This window comes from Sorex fumeus, unplaced genomic scaffold (assembly GCF_029834395.1).
Source record: "Sorex fumeus unplaced genomic scaffold, SorFum_2.1 ptg000086l, whole genome shotgun sequence".
NCBI classification, from domain to species: domain Eukaryota; kingdom Metazoa; phylum Chordata; class Mammalia; order Eulipotyphla; family Soricidae; genus Sorex; species Sorex fumeus.
Window position 1 is genome coordinate 8,444,413 of NW_026606143.1, and position 23,340 is coordinate 8,467,752.

At 41.5% G+C, this 23,340-nt stretch overlaps 1 protein-coding gene across 3 annotated transcripts in view; it reads left to right on the forward strand.

The window, feature by feature from the left end:
* The window catches only part of MED14 (mediator complex subunit 14), a 70,779-nt gene that overhangs the window by 26,074 nt on the left and 21,365 nt on the right, over positions 1–23,340 (forward strand). For all 3 annotated transcript variants that reach the window (XM_056131312.1, XM_056131310.1, XM_056131311.1), the window contains exons 11-19: positions 2,231–2,356; positions 2,941–3,019; positions 7,220–7,379; positions 11,885–12,079; positions 12,654–12,788; positions 14,625–14,701; positions 20,532–20,692; positions 20,776–20,922; positions 22,675–22,766. In XM_056131312.1, coding sequence (XP_055987287.1) covers positions 2,231–2,356; positions 2,941–3,019; positions 7,220–7,379; positions 11,885–12,079; positions 12,654–12,788; positions 14,625–14,701; positions 20,532–20,692; positions 20,776–20,922; positions 22,675–22,766 — 1,172 coding nt within the window. The remainder of the gene's footprint in view (positions 1–2,230; positions 2,357–2,940; positions 3,020–7,219; positions 7,380–11,884; positions 12,080–12,653; positions 12,789–14,624; positions 14,702–20,531; positions 20,693–20,775; positions 20,923–22,674; positions 22,767–23,340) is intronic.

Consider the following 23,340-nt stretch of genomic DNA (forward strand, 5'->3'; position numbering starts at 1 on the left):
ATCTTCCACTTCCACTACCTGTATTTCTCCCTTTTATATTGTTTCTTCTTGTTGGGGGGGGGGGTGCCTGGAAACCCATGGTCTTGGACCAGAGAGGTAGTGTGGAGGTTAAGGCGCTTGCATTACATACACTGACCCGGTTTGAATCTCCAGCACCCCCTGAACGCCTCTGGGAATGATCCCTGAGTCTAGAGTCTGCGTACCCCTGTTGTATCCCCCAAAAGAATCCATTGCTCCTCCATTAGGAATACTAATAAAATAGTACAGGTATATTTTACATATTTGTTTTGGGACCACACTGGCTAGGTTCTTGGAAGTCCGGTGCCTGAGGTGCTGTGGGAGCTTGTGGCACCAGGGATTAAGTCAGGATTCCCACGAGGAAAGCATGTGCTGCCGCCCTTTGATCTGTCTCCCCTGCCCCAAGATGTCTTAAGAGCTGGGGATGTAACTCATTGGTGGAGCTCTTACCTTGCATGGGTAAGGTACTGGGTTCTGTTTCTGCCACTGCCAAGAAAGAAAAACATCAGGGCTAGGGAAGTAGCTCAGTGGTAAAACATTGGTTTGATCTCTGAAGGGGGCTGGGGGCTGGGGGCCAGGAGAGACTATGTAGCCAGATGTTTTAAAATTGCGATCTTGCAATCTGTAAGCACTTCTTAAAAATTCTTTCTCCTCCAGTTTTGTCGAGGTACTGTGATGTATAATGCTGTCATGATAGAGTTTCATTGTACAATGTTCCAACACCACACCCTTCACCTGAGTGTTTGTTTCCCTCCACCAATGTCCCAAGGGCACTTTAAGAAAAAATTATATTGATGTAGCTCGTTTGTTATACTGGTCTGTATTGTAAAATAGTTATTGTAAAGGAAATAATTGTGCTCTTTTTGGTTTTAGATGAGATTTCTGCTGGGTCTTCATGTTAAACATTTGTATGCAAATAGATTTGCTGAAAGCAATTCGCTATCATCAATGTTTCCTGTAATCTGTTTTTGTTTTTGCATTGTTTGGGGGCCACCCCCAGCAGTGCTCAGGGCTGATTCCTGGCTCTGCATTCAGGGATCACTCCTGGGCAAAGCCGGGGGACCATGTGTGATGCTGGGAATTGCAGGTTGTCTCTGTGCAAGAAAAGTGCCTTAACAACTGTACTATTGCTTCGACCCCTGTTTCCTGTAATCTTTTATGTTTTATTAAATTTTTGATAATTGTATAGACAGTTCTAATAGAAGCATTACTCATTTTCATTTTTACAAGTTCCTAATAAGGTTTTGTTCTTTGAGTCATTTAAAAAAGAAAGGAATGCAGATAACCTACGTTTTGGAGCACTTGACCTTTTAAAAGCACCTTTACAAACTTACCACTTTTTCCTCCTAATGACCCCTGGCAAAGATGGGAACGTGTTATTCTGGTTGAACACAGGAGCTCAGAGAAGTCACACCTGGTGACTCATTACTGCTGTCTCCTCAGCCTGCCTTTCTGTGCTTAGCTTAGCAAAACCTGTAACTAAAGCAGCAACTTCCTTTTACAGCTCTTTGGTTGATCAGCACGAGGCATGCTTTCAGTGCTTCGCTCCCTGACTGGATTTTGTTATGCCTGCTTTGGGGATTAAGAGAAAAGTTAATTGGGCCTGGTGGAAATAGTATGAAACTTGAGGAAGTATATTGGCAGCTTTGGGTATTTAGCAGTTGCCTACATTATTTTTGAGTTGAAAGTGAAATACACAAATGACTGGGAAAACATTCCCCCCCCCATGTAATCAATGACTTTAATACTTTAGAAGAGTTTTGGAGGGTAGAGGACAATGGATCCTACCTGCCAAAAAACCTCTCACCTTTTGAAGAATAGCACTTAGGCCATACATGGAATTTATAAAAAAAAAAAAAAAACTTGTATTTCCCCATTTTCTTACATGATGCCTTAAAAATTAGCTTATTGGTAATTACTAAGTGAAATTTTTTTAAAAACTTAGAACCTGCTCACTTGTTGAGGTTGTTTTTGCTAGTTATTTTACCCTTTCGAAAGGGTTTTTGGGGGCTTTATTTGAGACAGATGCGTTTGTTTCAAATCACCTTGAAGATTCATTCTTTGGAGCTAATTGACATCTATTCAATTTTTTTCAGAATCATGTTTTTTTTCTTTAACATTCAGAATAGTTCGGTAGTTGATTTATTTATACTCACTGGGAAATTTTTTAAAATCCAGATAGAAATATAATATTTAATTCTCAATTATTCAGCTTCCATACAGACTACACTTCCAGCTCTTGTTGTTCCTATCTTGGAGCCCTGTGGTAATTCGGAGTGTCTACACATTTTTGTAGATTTGCATTCTGGAATGTTCCAATTGATGCTTTATGGACTTGGTAAGTTACTAAAGTATATAGTCACTGGTAAGAAAAGTATCTTTTAACAAACAAAATAAGCTTTTTCTGCCATAAAGTATTGGAAGGAGTGGTAGAAAAGAGATATGGAAGAAATGAATAATTCTTACTGGTGTCTATTCCTTGGGGCCCCATTTTAACTTTTGCTTTTCTTATACCAGGTATTAAACTTCCCACAGGGAAGTGCATTTATGTAGCTTCTCCTATGTTAAAAAGTGAAATCAATAGGTAGCTGGTGTTTTTTAGATCAACTAGTCATACTCTGGTTAAAAAAAATGAACTAGACAAAGTTTTGGGAATTAAAATATAGGCAAAAATTAGCTCATATACTTGTTACTTGTTCTGCTATTCTACATTTGCTATTAATAGTTTTAACTACTCTTCCTAAATGTTAATAGAGGGAAAACAAATGATGTTAATATCTGATGATGTCTTTCTTCAGTGTTTCTCTGACTTCAGGATACTACTTTCTACCTAATGCAGTTTTCATGTATGTTTTGTGCTACCTTGTTAAAAAATATTGTGTCCTATATGAGCAGTTAATGAATGAGCACTCTATTCTATAGACCAGTCCACACTGGATGACATGGAAAAATCTGTGAACGACGATATGAAACGTATCATTCCTTGGATTCAACAACTTAAGTAAGCTTATTTAGCTCGACTAAAAATGGAAACTTATTTTGACAAGATATATTTTCTCTCCTGTCATTACTCTTGATCAATTACTGTCCTGAACATAGTTCAGGAGATGAAACTTGAGCCCCCTCTAGTACTTAGAATCTAAATATTCTTGGAATGGGTTCCAAATGGCAGAGCTTTTATCCAAATCCCCTATAGAGCAAATACAGTAGCCCTTGCTACATTTTCTCCTGTCCAAGTACACAGCAAGTACCATTTACTTGGCTACTTGTATTTCGTATTCTCTGCAAGAGAATCTTTTTTTGTTCCTATGCAGGATCATCTTCCTGGTATGAATTTACCAGCTGACACTTTCAGAATAGTCGTTTCTGCTTCTCTAATGCTGTCATTCATTTTGTCTCAAAATTCTTTGAATGCTTTATACTGTTGAACTAAATAAAGTTGAAAATGGAGCTAGAGATTAGTAGAGCTGTGAGATTTTATTACCACCCCATACACAGATACCATTTATAACTGATCCAACAAACTGTCTTTTCAAATTAAACAAAATTTCAGGGGATAAAAATAAATTTCAGACAGTAAAATTCAAACTGAAAAATGGGCGATATGTAGTGCAAGCAAGAAAACCTGAAAGCTTGTTTATTCGACAGTGTCAGCTAGCACAAATATAACCAAAAGCCACAAAGCTCTGCCCCCAAAGCCTTAAACTCATCACATGTGTCTTTCACAGATCCCTTAAATGTCTCTTACAATAGTCCTTGACAGATGATCTCTGGGCAAACTGATGATGATTTTTTTTTTGAAATGTTAACTGTGAGTTCCCAGTGACTCACAGTAAATCTGCTAAGTTTTGCAATCATAATAACCGCAGTCCAGCTTTAGAACATTTCTGTAACCTCAGAAAGGTGCTCATTTTTACTTAACCCCATTCCAGCTCCAGACCCGGGCAACTATGAATCTACTTTTTGTGTTTGCAGATTTTTCTTTTCTGTACATTTCAGATACACAGGATCATAAAATGAGTGTTTTTATCTTGGGTGGGGGAGGGTGTGTGTGAATTGTTTGATTTATTAGCATAGTGTTTCAGCATTTGCCCATGTTTTGGTGCTTCTTTTTTTTTTGTAAGGATTGGGGTGGTCCCTCCCCCCCTCCCCCGCAACACTGGGCGCAATACTGGGCGGTTCAGCCTGGCAAGCTGGAAGCCACCAGGGCCACCCCTAAGGTGTAGGGGGGAGGGAGCATGTGGTGGCAGGGAACAAACTTGGGTCCTTGTGGTTATAAAAGGCTCCTTGACTCCTGAGCAATCCCTTTGTACCCTCTGTACTTCATTTTTATGACTAAGCATTTTATGAATTTGCCACATTGTATGAATGATGATGCCACATTTTCTTTGTCTGTTCATTAATTGGCAGATACATGATGTGTTTCCATTTGAATGTGCATTTGCAAGTCTGTGAATTTACATTTTCATTTCTTTTTTGTTTGTTTTTGTTGGTTTTGGTTTTGGTTTTGGGGCCACACCCGGCGATGTTCAGGGCTTACTCCTGGCTCTGTACTCAGGGATCAGTCCTGGTGGGGCTCAGAACCATATGGGGTGCCAGGGATTGAACCCAGGTGGGCCACGTGCAAGGCAAGCACTCGACGCGCTGTACTCCTGTCTCTTTCTCTCCGGCCCTACATTTTCATTTCTTTCAGGTTGATATACCCAGGGTATAATTGTTGGGCCATACAATAAATTTCCATTTTTAACTGTTTTTTTCTCTTTTGGGGAGGTGAGGGGGGGCCAGAGTAGCCTTCCTGCTGAGCCCAGAAACGTGGGCTACTCTGTGGGTACGTGGATACTTGGCCCAGCACTGCTGGAGCTGAGCGGTATTCAGGCTTAGGAGTATTGGGGGCAGCAGGGCCATGCCCTGTGCTTACCTTTTTTAAAAAGGAGTTGCAAACTCCTTTTGTCTCCAAAGTGGCTGTGCCATATCATGATCTCATCAGCAATTTTTGAGGGTTTCCATTTCTCTACATCCAGCACTTGTCTTTGACTAGAGCCATCGTAGTGAGTCTAATGAGATCCTGCATTGTGTTTTGAACTTCCACTTTCCTGTTAATGAATGATGTGGAGCATCTGTTCATGCAATTACTTTGGGTACTACACAATAAAGACCTGTTCTAGAAAAAGTAAATGAAAAAAACATACAAAATTGAATCCTCAACCTTATTATCAGTTAACAGACATAAGATTATGTTTCAGTAATTACAGCAGGAACAAACATGGGGAAAAAAGAACATTCAAAGCCTGTTTTAGTGTACAGACAATTGCGCTAAAGAAAATCAGTCTTAGGCTTAAATTTTTGTTTTACAAAATCATAACAAAACAAAAAGTAAAACGAACAGTTGACGTTCACTTTGAGAATATTTTCTGTATTGATGGTTAGAATTTTTAATATGTCAAATAGGCTTGCTTCATACTTGTTGTAACTTAACTAATTATAATTGAAGTTAATGGTGATTCTATTTGCAGCAGACCTTAACTCTCTATAGTTTAGGATATTCTGACCTAAAATGAAGCAAATAATGTTGTATTTTCAAAATATATCTTTCGGTACTCGGGGGATAGCTCAAAGTTCTGTGCTCATCATGCTTTAGTTTCGGAGGCCTGGGTTTTCATCCCCGGCACCAGTATCTCATGGACCCCAGTATTAAAATTATGGCAGGAGTAGCTCTGAGCACTGCTAGGTGTAGCCCCCAAACAACAAACAAAAATCTTATCTTCTTAATAGCCAATTTGAGCCATTGATTCCATGGAGTTGCATCTAAACTTAGTTTTTTCCATTGGGCTTGACAGATAATCTAGCAGGGAAGGTGCATACCTTGGACACAGTCAACCAGAGTTGGACCCCTGCACCACATATGGTCCCCCAGACCCTACGAGGAGTGAACCCTAAGTACAGAGCCAGGAAAAAACCCTGAGTACAGCTGGGTGTGGCCAGAAACACCCATAAAAACATTTTTTCCATGAAAAAAGTGTTTTTTAGATTGTGTTCATTTGAGGATAATAGCTGGATTGCTACCTTGAAAATACATATTACAACATGGTTCTGCTGTGCATGACTAATCTGGTTTCTACCACATGCTGCATGCCACACGAATGCAGTGGCATCTGAATTGCTTCACACCCCACTTCGCTAAATCAGACTAACTGACCATGAACTGGACGTTCTGCTGTGGTATTTTCTGTAATTATCTCACTGTCGATCAATGAAAATATGTGAGCCAGTCATTTGCTCTTTTATTTTATTTATTATATGGTACCCTACCTCAAGGATAGTTTGATAAAAAGGATGAAAGTACTATATAGTACAGGCATACGAGTGAGCCTGATGGCTTAGCTAAAAGAGAGGATGCCATTTGTGAGACATACTGTAACTTTCTTGTATAAAAATTGGTGCTGTGTATCACCAGTGAAAACAGGAAAGTTGAGTAATAATTTTATTTTTTTCCTTTGCTTTTTGGCCACACCTGACACTGCTCAGGGCTTATTCCTGGCTCAGTGCTCAAGGGATCACTCCTGGTGGAACTTGGGGGACTCATTGGTGCCAGGGATCAAACTTGGGTCAGCTGCATGCAAGGCAAATGTCCTACCCACTGTGCTATTTCTCTGGCCCCTCCTTTATTTTGGTATGATTTGTTTAGGTTTGGTTCTGTGCTCAGAGATTACTCCTGGTGGGCTCGGGTAACCATATGGTGTGCCAGGGATCAAACCTGGGTCAGCCGTGTGCATGGCATGCACCTTATCCGCTTTACTATCTCTCCCGTCTTTATTTTGTTTTATAAGCATTTCAGGCATTTTATAAAGTATGTTAAAATTAGCTTGCGCTGGCTTATAAACTTAGGAAATGTGACATTGCCTCTGATAAACTGATACTTCGTGTAAGAAACTGATGTTTCAATCTTGATACTAGTTAATTAGGCCTTATAACTAATGAAAATCACTGACATTGCAGTTTAGACTCCTAAACTGGAACTAGAACAATCCAATATAGAATTAGAGGAATAATTCATCATCATAACCATGATTGTATATCCTTTTAGTTCAATTTCTAATTAGTTTTTTTTTTTTTTAGTAACCTCTAATAATCTATAAATCAGTAGCACACAGTTAATCGGGAAGGTCTGTGGTTTTATTATATTATTGTCTTTTAAATCAAGGTTTTGGCTTGGACAACAGCGCTGCAAACAATCTATAAAACATCTGCCTACAATAACCACTGAAACGTTGCAGCTGTCCAATTATGCAACCCATCCTATTGGAAGTCTTTCTAAGAATAAGCTCTACATTAAACTCACCCGTCTTCCACAGTACTACATTGTAAGTATGCAAAGGGGTGATTTGGGTGATCACGTCCCATAATTATATCTCGAATGATACATTGCTTCATTTGCAAATACCTTTTATTGACTATTTGACTTTTGAATAGTGATTTTCAGTTCAGAATGGTAGGAATGGAGGTGAGAGTGAAGTGATGGCTCCAAGAAATCATTTATCAGGTAGGCCTGGGGAATATAAGGTATTTCAAGGTGAGGCCTAGATTCTGTTTGAAAGACGGTATGTCTTCTGTTTAAGAAGGAAAATATGAGAGGACTACTATCAAGGTTTGGAGATATCGTAGCGTCAAATAAGCTTGGTTGTAAAGGATTGTTAACTAATGTAGTGCAACCTTTTTAAATACAGGCTAGGTAAAGTAGCTTTGTTTTCTAATTCTTAATTGGTTGGAAACATATATATCCACCTTGTTGGTGCATATTCCTTTCAGTGAACAGTAAGATTTTTTTAAAAAAATGATATTTTTTATTTTATATTTCTGTTATTAGGAATAACTTTTTAGAAGCTATTTCAGATGTTTTCTGTTTAGTCTTTTTGCAGGAGGGAATCACACCCGGTAATGCTCCTGGCTCTTCACGCAGGAATTACTCTTGGCGCTGCTTTGGGATGCCAGGGATCAAACCTGGGTCAGCCACATGCAAGGCAAACACCCTGCCCTCCGTACTATCGCTCGGGCCCCTATTTACTGTTTAGTCTTTTTGACATCCTTGAACTGTTTAAAATTTTTAAGAATTTGAAAAAAGAACTTGCCCTAAATACAATTCCCTGTTTGGCACAAATTTCTTTGTACACCATGTAGATACTTTTAGCTTAGAATTTAAATCACTTGAAAAACCTCATTCAGGATGTTTGGTTAGTGCTATTGGGAATGATATTTTTAAGGTTCTGAGCTGTGCTTTCAGAAGCTAGTCTTTGAAAGGCACTTAGTGTAGACTCACAAATCTCTGTCATTTATGTGAATTTCACTTTTCTGAATTTTCAAAGCATCAGCTGTGGAACTACATTTGACAGGTAACAAAAGATGGTTGTTTCAGTTCTTGGTGAGCTGCCTGGCCTAGATGTGAAATGATTTGAACAATAGACAGCTAATAATTGAACCTCCGAACACAGAAGGATCTCTTACTCAGCCACATGAGATAAAGTAAAATGGTTATGTTATTTTCTGACCTTAATTCGTATCAGCATAAAGTTAAGATTTAGTATCAGTGATGAGTGATTAATATAAAACAGTTTGTTTCAGTGGCTTAGACCAGAGATGAACATATGTTACTCTTCTTCCTCCATATTTCTCACTTAGGAATGGATGAGACATTCACAGGAGGGGGAAGAACTTCTACCCTAGCATTTAAGGACATTGGAAAAGCTTGCTATAGTTCATCTCCATCTCCATTTAAATACCGCTTAACGGGGCAGGAAGACTTGTCAGTGTTTGGAAGCTTGCCACAAGAGTGTGGGGTATGAAACGCAGTTAGGATAGAGTAGGAATAAGTGTGACAATTAATAGTTAGAAATGGGGATTGGAGAGATAGTACTGCAGGGAAGGTGTTTGCCTTGCACACAGCAGACCCGGTTCGATCCCTGGAATCCCATATGGCCCTCTGAGCACTGCCAGGAATGAGTGTAGAGCCAGGAATAATCTTCAGCATCACCGGGTGTAACCCAAAGAGCCTCCCCGCCCCCCAAAATAAGGTTGGAATTGATCACTCTGGATAAGAACTGAGTGTTGAAAGTAGTTAAAGGGATATACATGATAACCTTTCAGTATCTGTATTGCAAACCATAATACCCAAAAGGAAAGAGGAGTGTGAGAGGGAGGGAGGGAGAGAGAAAGAAGAAAAGTGCCTGCCTTGAGGCATCAGTAGGTGAAGGGAAACTGGGGACATTGGTGGTGGGAAATGTACACTGGTAGAGGGATGGGTGTTGGAACATTATATGACTGAAACCCAGTCATGAACAACCTTATAACTACGAAGAAATAAATAAACAGCATTTTCTCTTTGTGAGCTTTGTTAAGACATCATTTTTGTGTAGTGAAGATTTAGACTTTCTGATATATAGTTTTTGATAGGTGTACGGTTTTGTGAAACCTTCCTTTTTGGTCAAGGCAGAACAGATCCATTACCTTTCACAGTTCCCTCATGCTGCCCCTGTATAATCACTTTGCTTATACACTTGCACTCTCAGTAGTGACCATTGACTTCATTTCAAGGACTGTGCACTCCTTGCACTCTCAGTAGTGATGGTTGGCTTAATATCTGTCTCTAGTTTCTTTCACTCAGCATTAATACCTTAGAAATTCACCCGTATCGTTGCCTTTATTGGTGATGAATATTCCGTGGCATGAATGTATAATGGTTTATTTAGCTAGTTGTACTGAAGGACATCTCGGTAATTTCCAGGTTGTGGTGGTAATGAAAAAAGCTGCTGTAAGCATTTGTGTATGGGTTTTTAAAATTTTCTTTCTTGATGAATTTAAGTTTGCATTTAAAAAAATTTTTTTTTATTAGTGAAACACCATGAGGTACAGTTGTAGATTTATAAATTTTTGTGCTTGGGATCAATTATACAAGGATCAAACACCCATCCCTCCACCAGTGCCCATTTTCCACCACAGGTCCCAGTATCCCTCCCACCCCCCATCCCCCCATCCCCCCATCCCACCCTGCCTCTGTGGCAGGACATTCTCTTTTGTTCTCTCTCTCCTTTTGGGTGTTGTGGTTTGCAAAAGAGGCATTGAGTGGCAATCATGTTTGGTCTATAGTCTACTTTCAGCATGCATCTCTCATCTTGGGAGGATCCTCCCAACACCCTTTACTTGGTGTTCCCCTCTCTATCTGAACTGCCTTCTCCCCCAGAATGTGCGGCTGGCCTCCAAGCCCTGGAGTGAACCTCCTGTACTTGTCTCGATTATTCTTGGGTGTTGGTCTCCCATTTTGTTACTTTATATTCCCCAGATGAATGCAGTCTTTCTATGTCTATCCCTCTCTTTCTGACTCATTTCGCTTAGCATGATACTTTCCGTGTAGTACCACTTGTATGTAAATTTCATGACTTCATCTTTTCTAACAGCTACATAGTACTCCATTGTGTAGATGTACCAAAGTTTCTTTAACCAGTCATCTGTTCTCAGGCACTCCAGTTTTTTCCAGATTTTGGCTATTGTAAAGAGAGTTTGCATTTGTTTTGAGTAATTTTCTAGGAGTGGGATTCTTAGGTCACATGGTAAGTGTACGTTTCACTTTCTAAGAAGTTTAGCTTTTCCAAAGATGCTGGATCATTTTGCATCGCTGCCTGTAATATGCAAGAGTTCTAGTCCCTCTACCTTCTAGTATTTGCTATTGTTTTTCGTTTTTTTTTTTTCCTTCCCCTTCTCTTCCTTCATTGCTGGCGATGTTGCAATGACTGGGGATCACACATGCGTGTTTGTGGTGTTCATACACTTTGTGTTGTTCATGAGGGGCCACACATCTCTTTGTAGCTCTCACACCACTTAACCTGGGATCCTTAGCTGGTACTGAATTTCAAAATTTTTGGCCATGATAAGTGTGGTATCTTCTCCCAGTCTTAATTTATGCTTCCCTCTATCATCAGTGGCATTGAATATCTTTCTTTTTGTGAGGGGCTTGAACCACACTTGGTATTGCTCAGGGATCACACCAGGTGGGGTTCAGATTGTGTAAGGTAAACACCTTAATCCCTGTTCTATCTCTGACCTGTCCCAGCTAAGTGATTTAAAATGAGCGCTATTTGGGGCTGGACTGATAGTCAAGTGGCTAGGGTGCTTACCTTGTACTCCGCCACCCCAGATTCAATCCCCTGCCACCACATATGGTCCACTGAGTCCTCAAGGAGCGATCCCTTAGTACAGAGCCAGGAGTGAGCCTTGAGCACCACCAGTGTCCCCTCCCAAATGATAACATTAGCACTATTCTAGAAAACCTAGCATATCTGATAGCCTTAGCATAAACTTTTTTTCAACTCACAAGCTAAGATACAAATACTATCAACATCACCTAATGTTGATCATCTGCTCCATTTGCTATAGATAATGATTGCTCTATTTTAATCTGAATTTTTAAAAGAAAACTTTATCTTTTATTGGGAAATCTAAATCTAATAAATTGGGAAATCTAATAAATCTAATCTTTTATTGCAATGATCCCCAGTCATTGCAGCATCATCAGCAATGAAGAGAAGGGGGAGAAAAAAAATACCAAATGCTAGAAGGTGGAGGGACTAGAACTCTTGCATATTACAGGCAGCAATGCAATGCAAAATGATCCAGTGTCTTTGGAAAAGCTTAATTTCTTAGAAAGTGAAATGTACATTTGCCATGTGACCCAATTGGGATACCATTTTTGGTATCATGATTTTTCCTTGCTCTTAAAGATACCTACATTAGATTTCTAACTCTTGAGTCCTATTTGGTAGAAGAAGGAAAATACTCAACACATTTCTCCAAGTTTCAGTTTTGGTTTGGACCTTCTTAGGTTGTGGAAATGTTAGAAGTCCCTAATAAACCCACCCAGCTGACGTATAAGTACTACTTCATGTCTGTGAATGCCTCTGATCGTGAAGACAGCCCTGTCACAGCACTCCTGCTTCAGCAGTTCAAAGAAAACATCCAAGATTTTGTCTTCCGTACAAAAAATGGGAAACCTCCCCAAACTGGTAACAAACGCAAGGTATGATCCCGTATTAAAGAGAGCACCTAGATTATGTGTGTTCACTTTGTTTTGTTCTTTAACCGTCTTAACACGGGGAAAGGTTCAGGTGCAGGTTTTTTTTTTTTTTGGGTGGGGGGAGGGTTTGTTTTTGGTTTGGGGCCATACCCAGTAGAGCTCAGGTATACTTGGTAATCACTCATGGAAGGCTCTGGGATCGAATCTGGGTCAGCTTGTGCAATGCATGTACCCTACCCACTGTACTACCTCTCTGGCCCCTTAGGTGCAGTTCTACAAACTGGGTGGCAGTAAGGTTTTACTACCTACATTTTCTTGAAAATGCTCCTTGTAGTTAGTAATTGGTTATATACTATTTTATACTGGTTTTCTTAACTAGCAGTGCACAGTATTTGGAAAATAGATCCTACTGACGACTGAGTTTCTAGGGTTTATATCAATATTTGCTCCATAAATATTTGAATGGATAGCCGTTGTCTTGGGTAACCTTAAGCTTTATTGTGTGTGATCTTACTGCCTTAACTAGTTGTATCACTTGTGCTTTTTTATTCACATGTATTCTTTTCTTAAATTCTAGTTGTCTGATGATCTCTGTCCAGTAGAACTCAAGAAAACCAAACGAACAGTAGAAACGAGTGCCTTCAATAAAGTCCTAGCTCACTTTGTTGCTATGTGTGATACAAATATGCCATTTATAGGACTTCGGTTGGAGGTAATTGGTGGGCAGTATGGGGTAATCTTTCAAATGCCTTGCTAAAGCAATATGAATTCTATTAAGAGAACCAGAATGCTTATGATCTTGTTCAGTTGGGGGAGTGAAATATTGAAGTCAGTGTGGATACTTTAAAATCATGACTTAAATTATTTTGGCTCCCTACAAATTGTGGGCTGAACAGAATAGCTTGTGAGAATTAACACCTTGTTATGATGTTAACTTAACTCTTAGATAAGCATTATTTGACTCTTGTATTATGATTATTTGCTAATGCAGTGGCGGGCTTGGGAATTGGTGAAACCATACATGTTCCTTGCACACTAATAAAAGTGAGTTCCTTTCTGCAAAGCAGACCAGAAAGTATTAAATTTTTACTTTTGGCATATGAAGCAGAAATGGGCAGAATCACTTTTTTTCAAGAAAATATTATGGTACCCAAATGGGAGCATTCAGGCACTAATAGGAGCTATGCTTATGGGCCAGGGAGTGGGGTCCAGAAGACATCAGGGTCCACCTGGTTTTGGGGATCAAACCTGGAACTTCTGCATGCAGAGCATGTTTGGGTCATCTCCCTGGCCCCAGGACTTGTATTTTTATGTTTCCCAAGAGGACATTAACCATGGATTGTTGATGCTTCAAAATGATACGCCATGACCTTATTACCTTCTAGTGTGAGGTTTTGTCATGAGACCCTTCCCTCTGTAAATTACTGTGAATGAAAAAGAGACCTGACACTGTATTATTTCCACTGGTCTGATGGTAATGATTTTGGAAAGACTTGTTAAAAACACGTATGCTTTGAGGCTCAGGAGCTAGTTTAGCGGGATAGTGAGTGTGCTTTGCCCAGGTGTGATCCTTGGCACCACCTGGTCTCTCAAGCACTGCTGGGAGTAGCCCCTGAGCACCTCATTTGTACCCAAAACCAAACAGAAAAAAGTACTTTAATGCTTTAGAGTGGATATCAGCAAACTTCTTTTGGTAAAGATAGCATGTATTGTCCATGTTGCAAGTCACAGGGTCTCTCTTATTAGAAGTTTCGGAAGAATCAAATTTGCTGTTGTATGAACCAGCCATAGTAGATACTTAAGGAAGTGAGCATAGCTATGTTCCAATAAAGCTTTATTTATTTAAAAAAAAAACAGGCAGTGGGCATTAGAAGATAGTATAGTGGCTAGGGTGCATGCCTAATTTGAGCCCAATCCAGGTTTAATTTCTGACATCACCTTGTCTGGTGTGACTGGAGTCTACCGGCACCTCCAGGGTGCCCTGGGGACCCCCAGCACTGCAGGATCTGAGCTTCAACACATCCTAGGCTTTTGTTCTTAATAGTTACTAGTATTTTTGTTCATTTGTTTTGGCTTTGGGGCCACATGTGGTGATGCTCAAGGGTTACTCCTGGCTCTGCACTCAGGAATCACTCCTGGCAGTGCTCGGGGGACCATATGGGATACTGGGAATCGAACCCGGCTCGGCCGCATGCGAAGCAAGCACCTTATCTGCTGTGATGTCTCTCCATCCCCAAACAGAGTTACTCTTACCGAGAAAAAGTAGCTTTTGTGAAATCGGGGGCTGGCGTGATAGCACAGCTGGTAGGGCGGTTGCCTTGCACGAGGCCAACCCAGGTTCCATTCCTCCGTCCCTTTTGGAGTATCCTGCCTGCACGCAGAGCCTGGCAAGCTCCCCGTGGCATATTCGATATGCCAAAAACAGTAACAACAAGTCTCATAATGGAGACGTTACTGGTGCCCACTCAAGCAAATCAATGAACAACGGGAGGACGGTGCTACAGTGTGAAATCGGAAGTCTGACACTGCTGTGCTTTTCTCTTTCCAGTTGTCCAATTTGGAGATTCCACATCAAGGCGTGCAAATGGAAGGCGATGGCTTCAGCCACGCAATCCGCTTGTTGAAGTGAGTCCCCTTTCGTGTATCTCACTGGGTCACACACAAGCCAGCCACACGGCCAGAGCTGCCCCTCTGCTTCGTGAGGCTGATGCTGCGTGGGTCAGTTCTTTATAGTGATTTCAGTGCAGGATTGTCTTTCATCGGGACCCAGTAGAGATCCAGCACCACTGTGGGGTTTTAGGATCTTTCCTCTTGATATTTTCCATTCAACAGATGTTTGCTGTATGCAGTTAGCTTTGGGTTGGAATTTACATTATGCTGTGAATTCACACGAGAAGTGGGGGAGAGAAGGCCTGGGTGTCCAGGCTATTTCCCCAAATCAAGAAGGCTAGCCTTTGGTTTGTTTTTTTGGTTTGGAGGCCGCACCTAGAGGTGATCAGGGCTTACTCCTGGCTCTGCACTCAAAATCTCTCCTGGCGGGCTTAGACCATATGTGGTATCGGGGATCAACTTCCTGTCAGCTGAGTGCAAGGCAAGCAGCTTACCTGCTGTAGGATTGTTCTGGCCCCCAAGAAGGCTGTGGGGGAAGTGCTTGTTGTACTTAGGCTGAAGGAAAAATGAGAATTAGAGGAGAAAAGGGGAGCTGGGTAGGAGGAAGTGTTCCTAAGGAATTTAGACTTTATCTGCATCGTCTGTAGAAGCCATTGGGTGATCTTAAGAAGGAACGCATATCATTAAGTGGGTGTTTTTGAAAGCTTACCCTGATGGCAGCATGGAGAATAAATGAGAGGGAAACAGGACTGCAGTCTAGAAACCAGTTTCAGACATGGTGGTTCACACCAGCTGAGGTAGCGTTCTGGACTACGGAAAGTGCCACAGGTTCTTAGTGTTTTCACGGGTTTGGGGTAAGATTGAGGTTGGAGGTAAGGAGAAGGTTGCAAAGGTGACTTGGTTTTATTTCCTTTCCCCTGTTTGCCTGGGCACGGAAGTGCTGCATTTTGAACCAGCCATGATGTAGCTATTGTTCCTTGGGAAGCAGTTTGTTTCTGGAGAAGATGGAAGACTGGCAAACGGCGTGTGCTCCACCATTGTGATGCTCGCTTTAGATAAAAAGTTGAAGAACTAGAAAGGCTTGCTTTCCTAAGCTATCTTAATGGCATCTCCACAGAAGTTTTCAGGAACGGGAGAACTGGTCTAACATTGGAAAATCAGTAGGAGAATGTAATAATATCAGATTGTCTTAAGTTGTTAATTATTGCTGCCTGAAGTACAGGTGGCTTTTTTTCTTTGACTTTGGCTTGAGATTACTTGATAATATTCCCATCTGATTGTTAATCTTTTAGTTGTATTTGCTTAGTTTTGCAAGAGTTTGGAAATATCTGACTTTCTGCATTTCCTCCCCCTTTCCCACCTCACCCTTCCCAGTTGATGTTGTGGCAACCACAGGGGAGGGGGAGGTCACACACTCAACTATGATCCCATGAGGTAGGTTGGGCCACATCCAGTAGTGCTCAGGAGTCTCTCTTGGAGCCCTTGTGGTGCTGTTCAGGGGACCATATGTGGTGCCAGGGATTGAACGGAGTTGGCTGCGTGCAAGGCAAATACTTTAATTCCCTGTGCTCTCTCTTCAGTCCTGAGTTGTGCTGCTTTGCCAGGTGTGTTGCTCTCTGCCTCCTTTACCTCTGATGCTTGTGAGGGCAGGGGCACTCATGGCTGCTGTGCTTGTAGGGTTTTTGTTTGTTTGTTTGTTTGTTTTGCTTTTTGCGTCACACCTGGCAATGCTCAGGGGTTACTCCTGGCTCTACACTCAGGAGTTACTCCTGGCAGTGCTCAGGGGACCAAATGGAATGCCAGGGATTGAACCCAGTTCAGTTGTATGCAAGGCAAATACCCTCCCTGCTATACTATTGCTCTGGCCCCTCGTACATCTTTTAGTTGCAGCGCTCCTGTGTATACACCTGGCAAGGTGCACTGGGGATCACTCATAGGGCTGGGGGTCACAGCCAGCAGAGCTGCCAGGCCCACTTGGTACATGCACAGTGCCACTGTGGATGGAATTAGCCACCTCACACTCATCACACTTAGTAAGGCAGGAGCTTTAGCCACTAAGTAAGCCATCATTCTGGGCTTTCTGAATAGCTCTCCTAGGAAGGATGTGCATTTGTTTTTAGCTTCATTCTGCAAAGATTTTTTTTTGGTGGTACAATATTTCTTTCCGTTTCTCTCTCCTTCCTTCCTTCCTTCCTTCCTTCCTTCCTTCCTTCCTTCCTTCCTTCCTTCCTTCCTTCCTTCCATTTCGAGATGCAACTCAGTAGTAGAACACATGTCCTGCATGTGTGAGGCCCTGGGTTGATCCTCATACCGCCTTGCATTCTCCCCCACCCAAAGTTCTATATTCTGTTTGTTGTTTCATTTATTTAAAACTCAGAAGGAAGAGATATATTCATGGTAAATTAAAGATAGGTTTTCCTGGAACACATCCACTATGAAGTAGGGTTAATGTCGTGAAGCAGAAGGGACTGGAGAGACGGTCCTGCGGGTAAGGCACTTACTTGCCTTGCATGCAGCCCACATGGGTTGACTCCCTGGCACCCCATATGGTCCCCTGAGTGCAGAGCCAGGGATAAGTCCTGAGCACTGCTGGATGTGGCCCAAAAACCCAAAAAAGGAAAAGAAATGAAGAAGGAAAAAGCAGACAATAAATGTCTAAACACAGTTTTATTAAATTAAAATCCAGTGTAGATCTAATTAGTATGTAATTGCTCTAATGCAGTTATCTTCAGGAACTCTTAATCTTGTAGTTCTAGATATATTAATATTCAGTGGGAATTGGAGTTGAGACTTCAAGTGCTATAAAATGGAGCACATTTTCCTCCTCTCTGCTAAAAATACCTTCTGTTCTTATGCAACCTAGCTCCTTAAAAATCTGCTGAGCAGATCCTCTCGACATGCCTGACAGGATCAGGGGCGACGCGCTGGATGGCTGGGCAGCGGGGGGCCTGTTGCTGTGCGCAAAATCAGTGGTCTCCATCCCACAGCATGCAGCCAGGCGCTCCTCTTCCCACCCCCACAGGACACCCACAGTGCTTTTTCATCTTGTCCATTGTGTCTCTTGGACTCTCATAATTTATACAAATAACACATAAGCACTACTTCCTCCCCTCCAACCCCCCCCCGCCCCCCCGCCCGCAAGTTAAGTGGCTCGGCTTGTTCAGTTGTGTGAGTCAGTCCTGCCTGTGTAAGTACTTAGAGCCTTTATGAAACCCTCTTCACTTGTATTGTAGGCACAGCTGCGGTCCTTTTACCAGTCTTGGGTGATCTCCCTGCACTGTTGCCCCCCGGGGAGCATGGTGTTGGTAATGCTTCTGACACACACCAGCCCTTGAAGGCCAAGTTAGAGTTTACTCCGTTCTCAGGCCAGTAGGCCGGTCAATCCAGAGTGGCTGTTCAGATTGACAGCGCATTCTAAGTGGCTAGTTTTCAGTATACCTTCCCCCATTCGTTGGGATATACTTTCCTTGGTTCTTAATGGGGGGCAACTCTAAGTGTTGCGTTTGTAATAATGATGACATGTTTCCTTTAGGGAAACTTTTTTTTTTGCCCCCCCCTCCCCCCACCACGATGGTGCACGGGGAGATTTAACCTTAGTGCTATAGTATTTTTCTCTGCTACATTTAGAGATATAAAAGCAAGTAAAGATTTGATACATTTCTCGAAGCAGAGCCCAGCAGAGCCCAGTGTATGGCTGGCGCAGATGAAGACAGCAGTGCAGCGGCACTGAAGAGTGGATGGAAAGGGTGCTTTTGTTCCTCAAAGCATGCTGGCTGTGTGTTCATTTTCTGACTGCACGGATTTCATGAGACACCTCTTTTATATGTGAAAGGAAGATAGCGAGCACTGCATTTGTATTTTCAAAATCACAATTTTAAAATCGAGCCTAATTGGCTACTTTCTAGCTCCCATTGGGTAGGATTATGTTTTAAGGGGTAAGGGCAGGTAAGACTCGGTATAGCCAGGATGTTGAAAAGCAAGCTTGCAGTGTGGGTTACTTCTCTTAATTAACCACCAGACGCTGGTAGTGAAAAGAAATATGTAGGAGAAACAATTAACCTTTGAAAACCATAAGAACCTGTACTCTTTAAGAGGAACTAGCATGGATATTTTCCCCCCTCCCCTCTCTGTCAGTGTCTGGGGATTGCAGGGATCCAGCTTGTGGCCTCCTATGTACAGGGTTGGTGTTCTGTGTGGTGGGATATTTAATTAGTTGAAAAAATTCAGTACTGTGCTAATTCTACCTATCCCTTATTGTAGCCTCCCTCCCTACAGATTTTAGTTTTTACCATCTGCAATCCTGCCTCCTTTTTGCTTACTTAACGTTGTTTATTCTAGGTTAGTGGTTCTCAACCCCAGGAGGATTTTGCCCTCTGGGAACATTTGCCAACATTTGAAGATATTTTTGATTATTATTAACTGAGAATGGGGCTGGGAGGTGCTGCTGGCAGCTAGTATCAAGAGGACAGCCCCACAGCAAAGAAATTTTCAGCCTCAAATGTCAGTATTGTCAAGAGAAAGAAACCCTGTTCTAGGTGCTACATTCTTGTGAAATTGTACGCTTTGAGCATATATCGTCTTGTAAGCCAGTGTTGTGTCAGTAAGAGAATGAAAACGTGGACTGAACCACATTTCCATGTTTCTAATTTGTCCTTGTGTTTGGTCCAAGATATTAATAATCATTATATCAAGTTGAACTATCCATCTCCCCTGTGAAAAGTATGGCATGTAATTCAATATTTATCTCATGATTTCATCCATTGCCACTGTAACTCATCAATGCTTAAAACATACCACCTCATTCTGTGTGTGCCAAATCAGCTAGTTCAGATAGCTATAAATGGAAGATGGGTCGGTATCTTCAGACAGTCTTCTTCAGTCCTCTCATACCTTGGACTGCCACCTGGTCACAGGCAGCCCAGTGGTTGACTAAATGATGTTTTGAGACATCAAAGCTAATAAACACATTCTTCATGTGTATGTGTTAAACATAAGAAATAATGTGTATGTTACATGAGTTGATATACGTTAAGTTCCATCATAATGAGTATTTATTACCTCTGCAGTGGAGGCGGGATAATGAACCAGAATCTTGTCGTGACATTCAGCGATCAAGACTTGGTTTTACTGCCCGGGGGACCTAACATATCAACCTGCTTTATCAACCACCTTAAGTGCTTTACATGTCTTTTGTCATATCTCTTTTAAATCAATGACCCTTAAGGTAATCTTTTCCATTTTATAGTTGGGAACTGAAATTTGGAGATGTTAAATGTTACTTGTCAAAGTTAGAATACAGGTCCCCTCTTCCAAAACTCTTGTTCTTGCCATTGTTTCAGCTCACCTTCAAAGAATTGTTCCCCGTAGCTTTTCCTGAGAACATCCTTAGGTAGATTTCATAGAAAATCCTCCTTTCTGTTCTAAAGAAATCGTAGTCTTGGTTTTTTGTTTTCCAACATAGTGACAGAATTTTGTGAAGAAAATAGTGTGCTTATTGGAACACATAGGAAAAGTGGAAGGAAAGAAGTCCACGCTCCTGAGGCATTGGAGTGAGCTGTCCTGAGGGTGGAAGCAGCCAAGTCATTATAAGTCTTTTCTAGTAAAAGGATTAAAGATGAGAACAAACCACTTTATTAAGAGTCCAAATCTCTGTTGATGGGACTGGAAATGTGTCAGAAGTTACGATTTGCTGTGAAATGCCAAACTCCTTTGCAGAAGGTGCCTAGGCGTGCAGTTTGAACTGAATTCCTAATATACCCCTGCCTGTCCTTGTGTGTATTGGTTTTTTTTTTTTTGACTTCCTGTACCGTGAAGCACACTTCATAAGCTTTCTTTTGATCCTCAGAATTCCTGCGTGTAAAGGTGTCAGTGAGGAAACCCAGAAGGCTCTGGACCGCTCTCTGCTCGATTGCACTTTCCGATTACAAGGTCGGAATAACCGGACCTGGGTGGTAGAGTTAGTGTTTGCAAACTGTCCACTTAATGGCACTTCTACCAGGGAACAAGGTGAGCTGACTCCCACACTGGCTTTCTGTGTTTTGTTGCACTTTTTGTGGTTTGCTAATTCATCTTTTCTTTTAATTCCATAGGATCTTCCCGACATGTTTATCTGACGTATGAAAATCTGCTGTCTGAACCAGTTGGTGGTCGAAAAGTGGTTGAAATGTTCCTTAATGACTGGAGTAGCATTGCACGGTTATATGAATGCGTGTTAGAATTTGCACGTTCTCTACCAGGTATATGTGATACTATTCCTTTTAGAAAAAAAAAAGTTCTCTCCCCCTTTTTTCAACTAAAGAAAACCACATTTTTTAAAATGTGGGTGAGTAGTACAGTGGATAGGGTGTTTGCTTTGCATGCAGCCTACCTGGGTTCTTTCCCCTGCCCCCATCTGCTCCCCCAAGCACTGCCAAGAGTAATTCCTGAGTGCAGTGCTAGGAAGAGCCCCTGAGCATCACCTGGTGTGACCCAAAAAGGAATGAATGATTAAATAAATAAGAAAAAAAATTAACTCAAAAGTGGGTCTAGGGGCTGGAGTTATAGTACAGTGAGTAGTGTCCTTAGCTTGCACACAGCTGACCTGGGTTAGATCCCTGATATCCCACATGGTCCCCTGAACCTGCCAGGAGTAATTTCTAAGTACAGAACCAGGAGTAAGCCCTGAACATGACCAGGTGTGGATCAAAAAGTAAAATATTAATAGGGACCAGAGCGATAGTACAGCTGGTAGGGCATTTGTCTTATATGCAGCTGACCCCGGTTTGATGCCCAGCATCCCATATAGTTCCTATGAGCCTACCAAGGAGTGATCCCTGAGTACAGAGCCAAGAGTAAGCCCTGAGCACTGCTGAGTATGGCTTAGAAAACAAAGTAGGGACAAGGACATAGCTCAAGCACATGCCTGGCATGTCTGAGACATGACATGGATTATCCCTAGCAAAACAGCCCTCTCCTCTGTAGCACCACTAACTATGACCAAGGGTCCCCCAGCTGCTCTGGATGAGGCCCCTTAAAGAAATAAAACCCAGAGAGATAGTATAGTGACCCAGGTTCAGTCTGTGGCTCCACAGATGTCCCTCAAACCCTGCCAGGAGTGATCCTTCAGCACAGAGCCTGGAATAAGCCCTGAACACTTCTAGGTGTGATCCAAAACCCAAAAATAAATGCATGAATAAATTAATAAGAACTCTAAAAGTATATATGTGATGAAAAGTAAGTTTCCCTTATACCTTAGGCTTCAGTTTCTTTTTTCCAGAGTTTCCAACCTCTGTTAGCCCTGTTAAATTTCTTATGTATCGGTTTTGCTGCATTGGGGTAGGGGGTGTGGAACTTGGACCATACCCTGAGGTGCTCGGGGCTTACTCCTGGCTCTGCAGCAGTGCTTGGGGATGCCAAGGATTGAAACTGGGTCAGTCAGGTGCAGGGTAACCATTTTCACCCCTGTACTATCTCTCGCTCCCAGATATACCATATATATTAAAAATAATACTTAACTGAGTTTGTTATGTGACATGCGGTGTAATGGTTTGTTTGTGCTGACTCATTTAATCATCACAGTCAACCTATACAGTAGGTATTTTCTCATTTTTCAAATAAATAACGACCAAGAAATTTTCTGAAGGTTATAGAGCTAGTAAATGGCAGGGCTGGGAATGGAGCTCCTTCAGTGTAACCCTAGCCCTGGTTTGGATTATAGAAATAATGGAACTGGAAGCCTAAGAATGCTTTTGCTTTCCTTTGTTTTTATCTGGGCAGGGACCACACTTGGTAGTGTTCAGGGGACCAAGTGGTACCCAAAAATTAACCCAGATCTCATGCATGCAAGTCATAGACTTTACCATTCCTGAGCCATGTGCCAAACCCGTTTCTTTCTTTAATTAAATTACCTTTTTATCTAGGCACGTAATACCAAGATGACTTTTTTCCGAATATCTATTTTATCATTTTGCATGTATAAACTTTATCTCCTTTTCCATTTATTTGTATAGACATACCAGCTCATCTGAATATTTTCTCAGAAGTTCGTATATATAATTACCGGAAACTTATCTTGTGTTATGGAACCACCAAGGGAAGCTCAGTAAGTCTATCAGTTAATTGAAGTTGAAGTTGCTCACATAAATCATTTAAAATATCAATAATTTAAATTATAAAAGTTGCCTTGAAATAATTGAAAGCTCAAGTAAAATTAGGGGTAGTATGGTAAATTTTAAATTCTTTGCTGATCCAAAAGGAAAGAGAGAGAGGGGCTGGAGTGATAGAATAACGGGTAGGGTGTTTGACTTGCACGTGGCCGACCTGGGTTTGATTCCCAGCATCCCATATGGTCCCCTGAGCACCGCTAGGATTAATTCCTGAGTGCAAAACCCTGTGCATCACTGGGTGTGATCCAAAAAGCCAAAAAAAAAAAAGGAAAAGAGAGAGAAAATGTATGTCATAGAGGCACACTGGGGAAAGGTTGGCGGGCGGGAAACTGGGAGCATTGGTGGCAGGAAATGCACGTTGGTGAAGGGATGGATGTTGGGACATTGTATGATTGAAACCCAAACACGAACAACTTTGGAACTGTGTATCTCACAGTGATTCAATTAAATTTTTTTTAAAAGAATAAAAGTAAAGGATAACTGCTTTGCTGGAAAGTATAATAAGCTATA